The sequence below is a fragment of the Phytophthora parasitica genome, assembly GCF_000247585.1.
Source record: "Phytophthora parasitica INRA-310 unplaced genomic scaffold supercont2.34, whole genome shotgun sequence".
In the NCBI taxonomy this organism is placed as follows: domain Eukaryota; phylum Oomycota; class Peronosporomycetes; order Peronosporales; family Peronosporaceae; genus Phytophthora; species Phytophthora nicotianae.
In genome coordinates, this window is record NW_008649020.1 from 83143 (window position 1) to 90195 (window position 7053).

General features: G+C 48.1%; 3 protein-coding genes across 3 annotated transcripts; all 3 read right to left on the reverse strand.

Moving 5' to 3' along the window:
- Window positions 1-263: 263 nt before the first annotated feature.
- On the reverse strand, window positions 264-863 carry PPTG_23267 (hypothetical protein; the record flags this gene model as incomplete). Its single annotated transcript, XM_008909500.1, has 2 exons — window positions 264-307; window positions 584-863. 2 exons carry the CDS (start codon window positions 861-863, stop codon window positions 264-266), a joined length of 324 nt encoding a protein of 107 aa, XP_008907748.1.
- A 291-nt stretch (window positions 864-1154) lies between these two features.
- PPTG_12807 (hypothetical protein) lies at window positions 1155-1851 on the reverse strand (the record flags this gene model as incomplete). The annotated part of the gene is made up of 1 exon (XM_008909501.1): window positions 1155-1851. Exon 1 carries the CDS (start codon window positions 1509-1511, stop codon window positions 1155-1157), a length of 357 nt encoding a protein of 118 aa, XP_008907749.1. The 5' UTR covers window positions 1512-1851.
- Window positions 1852-3182: 1331 nt separating this feature from the next.
- On the reverse strand, window positions 3183-7044 carry PPTG_23268 (hypothetical protein; the record flags this gene model as incomplete). The annotated part of the gene is made up of 9 exons (XM_008909502.1): window positions 3183-3395; window positions 3497-3766; window positions 4184-4934; window positions 4999-5052; window positions 5171-5682; window positions 5804-6143; window positions 6225-6505; window positions 6556-6863; window positions 6909-7044. The coding sequence occupies 9 exons, from the start codon at window positions 7042-7044 to the stop codon at window positions 3183-3185; spliced, it is 2865 nt and encodes a 954-aa protein (XP_008907750.1).
- Between the last annotated feature and the right edge of the window lie 9 nt (window positions 7045-7053).

Here is a 7053-nt window from a genome sequence, read left to right on the forward strand (position 1 = left end):
GGGCTGACGACGAGCGTTCGTCACAAACCGTCGGGGCCTTGACACGATACCAGAAGACTGCATACCAGCCGCAGCACAGGCATCAATGACGTGTGGGCACATCCCATGTTTCCACCAGTAGAGGCAATTGTACTTCAATTGTCCGGGACTCACTACCCACCCATCGGATGGCATACCAAGTGTTTGCATCCTTCGAGAATTCACGGAACCCACCGATTTCAACCGCTCCTTTCTATCCTCAGCGCTGAGGAAGATGCTTGTGATTAACGGTAAAACGAATCTCGGTCTTCGTACGCCCCAATGGAAGCTGCGTAGATGAAATACAACGCTGATAAGCTAGTGTCTTGTATAATTTGTACAAGCGCGTAGAAACCTTCGGGTTGTCACTGAAGACGCGATTTCACATATGAAAGCTAGCTGAGGTCGCTCCATGGACTGCATCATCTCCAACGATGTAGCTCGACGATTCACACAGTTGATCTTCAGCGTCTTGTGGTATTGCTCGATCGGGTTGTTAGTCACCGCACAACCCGTAGGTGTATGGAACACTTGCTAATTTCCGAACTCAAAGCGGTTGACTCACATCGCCTTAATATGACGAGCCAAAGCGAACGCTGCTGAGTCGCGTGGCATCGCATCCCATTTGCGAGAATGGCTTGCTTGTTCGTCTCATAGTCGCGTTCATCGGAGTAGAGTAAATCGTACAAGTCCACGAAAAACTCCCAAGTCTGGTCGGGGTCAACACCCTTGGCCCTAGCTTGCTTGAACACATTCTGGCAAACGTGGAACCAGCACATCAACACCTTGGACGTGGGAAACTCAGCAAGGCTTGCGTTCCACTGTGCCTTGTCGGTGTCGGACATAACAAACTCTGGAGCGAAATCCAAGCGGAATTGTTAAAAGCAGACCCTTTTGATGAACTCCAGGCACCACGAAATGTCTTCTTCGCGTCCTCTGGAGATGCAGAAGTATGCGAGCGGAAAAAATGACCGCCTTTGTCGGAGTAGCTTTTAACCATTGCTGGGTAGCATTGATTCACAATCTTGAACGTGCTGTCGATGTGTAAGATCGTCGTTTGGTCGACAGCCCGTTGCACATTAACATAATCTTGGAAGAGCTTGTAACACGTGATGCCGACACGAAATGGTGCTACATCACTTCCGCATCCTACAGAGGCAACCTGCAATATTGGTATCGCACAGAATCACTAAATTTGTTGGCACTTCTGGGTGCATTCCAACCTCATCGTACAAAAGTTGGTCACACATGTCAATGACGCGTGCCATCTCGTCGGTGGGGTTTGTTCTTCTCCAAAAGCGAACGTAATTGTCCACTTTGCGACGATAGGGTGCAGGCCCAGGTAGTTCTTCATTGTCAACCTTGGACACGATGACGCTGTAAATACGGTATGGGACTGTCGCGGGAACCTCAGCAAGTTGGTGCCGAATGAACGCATTCGTACCATCCGTGAGCTCGGGTCGTTGAGGTGTCAAGGCGTTTAGGTCCCGCATGATGTGATTACCTTGCTTGAAACTGCTACGGTACCGCTGTTTTTGCACGAGTTAACCTTGTAACGGCACCAACAAGCGTTTCCATCAGCGTTGTCGACACAGCGCTCTGAGCAACAGACCTTCAACATCGAGCGCGTATTGTGTCGGGAAAGCGCCAAGCTGAACTGCTCTGTAGCTAGATATCCAGCGTACACGACACTAAGTTTTTCTTCGTGCGCACGAAGCAAAGAAGCGTCGCCAGGAATCCATCTCTCTTCGTCGCACCCGCTTCCGTTGTCCATATCTCGGTCCAAGTGAAATTATCGTCTCCCGACAATGTGTCACTGAAATTCTCGTCGTCTCGTTGCTCTTGATTTTGCATCGTGGTTTCACTTGCAGCGTGCTGCTGCACCAACAGGTTAGAAAAAAAATCAAACCCACCGTGATGGCGGACTCTTTTCCTGTTGTCGCTTGGGAGGAACTCAGCAAAACCGTAAATGGCGCTCTTCGTCCGAGTCGCAACAACGAAAGAAAGTGAAGCCACCAAGCGAAAACGAATGTACGCCGGAAAAGAAACCATGGTGCAGGCAATTGACTCCAATTTGAAATTGCCAATTTGCTGCTCTGCTTGAGATGCACTTTGGCGAAATGAAGCGCCAGATTTGTGATAAATGTAGCTGGTAAAAGTACACAGATGATTGGTGGGTGCTGTCTACGGAATATTTGGTGATGGGTACAATCTACTTGGTGGGGTTACAGGCTCTCCGGTCGTATCAGGTAGCACGACCCGAAAAGTACACGGCTCAGACCAAACTTGCGCAAAACCCCGTACTTTCCGGTTTTGCGTATGCGTACGAGCAAAGCTCTCCTGCGGGGTTTCATATTTTTGGTCCAGAAAGGATTTACGTTTACTTTTACTCAACTACGGGTGGAGATGGTCTTACTTCAATCGTACTTAAAATTAAACGTAATATAATCTGTTACCTCAGCAATTGTGTAGTCCGCTCTTTCCAAGAAACATGCAAATGCATGTGTTCGCTACTTTTTCATTCGCATAGAGATTTGGCCCAGACACGATTCTCATACTTGAAACATAAAATTAAATTTTAATTTAGAAAAAATAGAAACTAATCGCCCCAGTGGCTGATTATGAAGAAAACTCTAGCATTACACACGATCATCTGGCCTTGTAGTGTACACAGTGCGCTCTAATACTCCGTTTCATATTTCTTGTCCCCTCAAGTTTTAGCCTGTTTCAAAATGTCCCTCAATTACACTTATTTTAATGGCGGCTGTTGGAGGCCAGGATTATTTACATGGGTGTGTACACGACTGAGGCCAGGATTAATCCTGGACATGAAATTCGTACTTAAGTGATGATCATATTGGGAAGATACGGGAAGATTCGAAGATACGGAATGTGTGACTGTGCGTAATCCAGGATTAATAGTGTACGTTTACAGGAATGAATCCTGGATTCATAAAATGTGTCGTAATCTTTGCATCAATGTACAGGATTAATCCTGTAACCGTCCATCATCTAGTCCAGGATTAATACTTTGTAACTCGAAGCATCGATCGCTACATTGCTGCAGTACACGAAAATATGGTGACGGTAGGTGTCTGATGATGAAATATGTATTCGTTGAAGTTAGACCTACGTAGCCTATTACTTTCTTTTCATACGGCTCTTCACTGCGCAGGTTGTGTCGGTAGAACCTCGCTCTTGGCGTCGTCAACTCCTGCAGCTCTCTGCGTAGGTGAAACTTCGTCCTCTGCGTCTTCAATTCGTGCAGCTCTCTGCGTATGCTGCACTTCGTCCCCTGCGTCGTCGTCTCCGGTGTTTCTTGGGGCAGGGGTTTTCTCCTCCTTGTCGTCATCTTCCATAGTGTCATGTGAAATGGCCTCCCCACAGGAAGAAGATATCCAGATAGCAAATAGTAAAAAAAAAAATTCAATGCGGCGTCTGGTCAACTGTTGATTTCCAGGTGGCGGCCCGTTTGCACCTGACAGATGAACATCCAGCCGACAAACACTCCACAGCTGTGTTCATCAAACTGGATAGGATTATTCATGGCAATCACGTCGTAATCTAGCAGGCCTAAGATCTTGAGATGAGTTCCCACTGCGTTACAAGCGTTCTTGTAGGAAGCGTGGTTTAGCGGATCGTAGTAATAGATACGCTTAGCGTTGGCCTTAACGACCACGCAGCACCAGTGGAAGTTATCAAAGTTGAGCGGGAGCAACACCGTGTCTACTCCGTCCTCCTTCACTTGCTGTAGAAGTCGATGCCGGATAGGTTCGGCCACAGGAGATTAATCTGTCTTTCGCGAACGTCGTTGTTTCGCTACAGCTGATTGAAATCCAGCGAATCGGACCGTTGAGTAATCTTAAGTGAGCCGCAAGCACAAGGCATGTAATGCTGCGTCTGAGATCCATGTGGGTGGGCTCGCGCTGTAGAGCATCGCGTATGTATAGTCCGCAAGAGCCGGGAGGCCTTGGATCCGTTTTAGCGGGCACGACATTAACACATCGTCTGCAACTTGAGCTCCAATTCCGTGGTAAGCAGCTGGTAGAGAGGGAACTGCGACTTCGAGAAGCCACTTATGCATTTCCAAGCCTGCCTGTACGATTCGTTTCAAATTGTCCACGCGCCTGAACGTTTCTATCTGTTTCCTTGAAAAACTCCCAACGTCCTTGATGACAATAGTTTCAACAAGTTTTCCCGTCTTCTCCTCAGTTGGTTGGCTAGTCTGTGATGTGTCAATTGTGATGGCATCTTCCTTCGAATTGGACACGGGAAGTATCTTTATGCACGCCTCCAACAGCTTCGTAGGAAGTAGATAGAACGGATCCTGTATCAATACAGGATTTTTCATCATGTGCAGTTTGGGCTTTCTCGACTCTGCGTCCCCATACTTCACGATGATACCCGATAAACGTCTCTGCACCTCACGAAGCCCAGGCTGGACGTGATCTAACGAGTTCACCACCGCAAGTAATGTCACTTCCCCAGCTTTCTTGCGGCCTTCCTCGGCTGCTTCATACCACTTCCTTTCAGCACGTTCACCGGCCACTATCTTCTTTTTGGCTTTTTTGGGGGCCCCAACCTTCCGCGCCTTTGGGTTGAGACGTATAGACACTAACGAGACAGGTGGATTCTTCTCTGTGATCGCATCAGAGTTCGCAGCGTCCCCAGTACAACATTCTTCATTATCACTACTGCTAATTTCAAACTCCCGTTTTACATCAGCATCAGAAAAAGCATGCCGGTCTTCCGTTTTCAGAGCCTCTTTCAAGTCTCCTTCGATATACTCCGCAATTTTTTTCTGCCGGACGTTTCTCCATTGACTCATAACAAACTGCAGCATACTCTCGAATTCAGCTTCGTCTTCAATGTCAGCTATTTCACTGGCAATCAAGTGGGTTGCGCGAACAGCCTCCCTGTATCTCTCCGAGTGTGTTCGAACCTTTTTTTTTTAGTGATCTGTGGCTCGAATCTACGAACTTTTCGTACGCAAACTGCCGGGCTTTCTTGAGTTCTATTGTCGGGTTCGTCCATCTACAAATCATGGAAACGTACCGGATTCGTTAGTAGACAATATATGTCGCTGAAATATAGAATCCTGTATGCACCCAGGATTTTATACAATTCGCGAACAGTATGACTCAGTACGAACCTCTCGTCGATCCGGGTCCAGGGAATCACAGGCCCGCTGACGTTGGTGTATTTCCGATACGCTATAGCATGTCGACATGGCAAACCCATCGAAGCTGCAAACTCGCAGTTGCATTTCCAGTCATCGGTTCGAAGAGTATGCGTTTTGAATATCCCACCGATTTTGACGACGCTCAATTCTTCAGGATCTTTCTCGAAGTTGTACCTTGAGGCATTTTCCAACCCTAGTGTGTATTGCCGCTCTATCTGGCGGGCCGCATAGTGCGTAGTGAAACGCAGAACAGTCGACATTTCTTCGTCGTAGTTTGAATTGCTGAATCGACCAATTCTAGTCAACCTGTATTCGTAATCGTTCTGCTTCCTCCGATCGAATGCTACCAACGCCTTGATACAATTGGCCATAGACATCGAACTGTCTATTCCTTCTTTCAGCTTGCCAAAGTAACTCTCCAATCTGTTGTTTGTGTGATTGTTGAAGTGGGGGAGTGTAGCTCGCATAATACACCCAACGGTCTGTGCATGAGTGCCAATTCTTCTCAAAATACTTGAAGAAACGATCGATACCACATCTTTCGCAAATGCCCTTTAGAGATTCGTGTGCCTCTTTGTATTTGTGTTCACTGGAGGCGTATACCATCTTATGCACTGCAGCGTCTATTTTGCGTGCGTTGTCTGATGAGATCTTGCCGAACTCGGGCTTCGAGCGCATCTCCTTTAGATACTTAATAACATGAAAATGACATAACAGGATCCGGGCCGCAGGAAAATTTGCCTCCAACACCCGTATCTCATTCAAATCCTTGTCGACGACTATCACTTGGAGCAAGTTGATGCGCGTAGGGTGAAATCGTTTGAAATGGTCAATGGCTCTCTCCATATGCCAATCTCCATTTGCCTCGATCAGAGACTGATGAACTACTGCACCCTCGCCAAACTCGTTCATTCCCACGAACGTCAGTAGTTGGTAGTTATATCTATAATATAATCATGGAAAGCAACATGTATCAGTCCTGTTCAGATCCATGATCATTATAATTCACATTCCCCAGACGCACCGATTCGTCTTATGGCTGCAATCAACTAGCAACACCTCGCTGAAACGCGCAAACACACGCCGCATGTGTGCACTTGCAATCGATATCACTCCTGTCTCGCCACAGTCCGTATCGGCCACCGACGAAAGGTTCCCGGGGTCGACTGCGGCAAACAATGCGAGCTCCCTCGCTGTTTCCTCGTTGTCGTCTACGTTTGTCATGGATGAAGAATAGTCACGCACCAGATTGTCTACGTCCGCCTGCACGACGTTCTCGTATGCTCTAAGAGGTAGTCGTAAATCCTAGATCGCTTGGCTCCAACCTCCAGCATACCCTGAACACGCGCACCTACCAGCGGGTGAAACACACCGCGCGACGACGGGTACGTCGCGAAAGCCGCGGGCGAGACTTGGTGGTTGTGTAACCAGACACCATTCTTTACCTGAAGCTCTCCACGCACCAAATTCCACTGTACCACGAATCGGAAGGGACAGCTTGTCAGCCGGATGTGCTGACGTGGGCGGCTGCCCTCACTGCGCGACTTTCTCTTTTTCCAGCCGTGCGTACAGATGTACGTGCGCTGGTACGGGTCAAATTCAGTTGGGACCAGCTGATCCTCATCCACACCTCTCTTCGTCTTCTTTAGACGCTTGTTCCTTTCTGCGCATGACATTGTCTCCTTCACGGGGATGACTTATAACGTACGTCGGCAGTAGTCGACGAAGTAGTTCTGCCACGCTTCCCAGTTCGCGTGGTATTTGACTGGGGGGGGGGAGTCCACGGTCACACTCGCAGCGTCACTGGTGTTCTGGCTTCCAGCATCTTCACCATCACCATCCATTTCTGATGA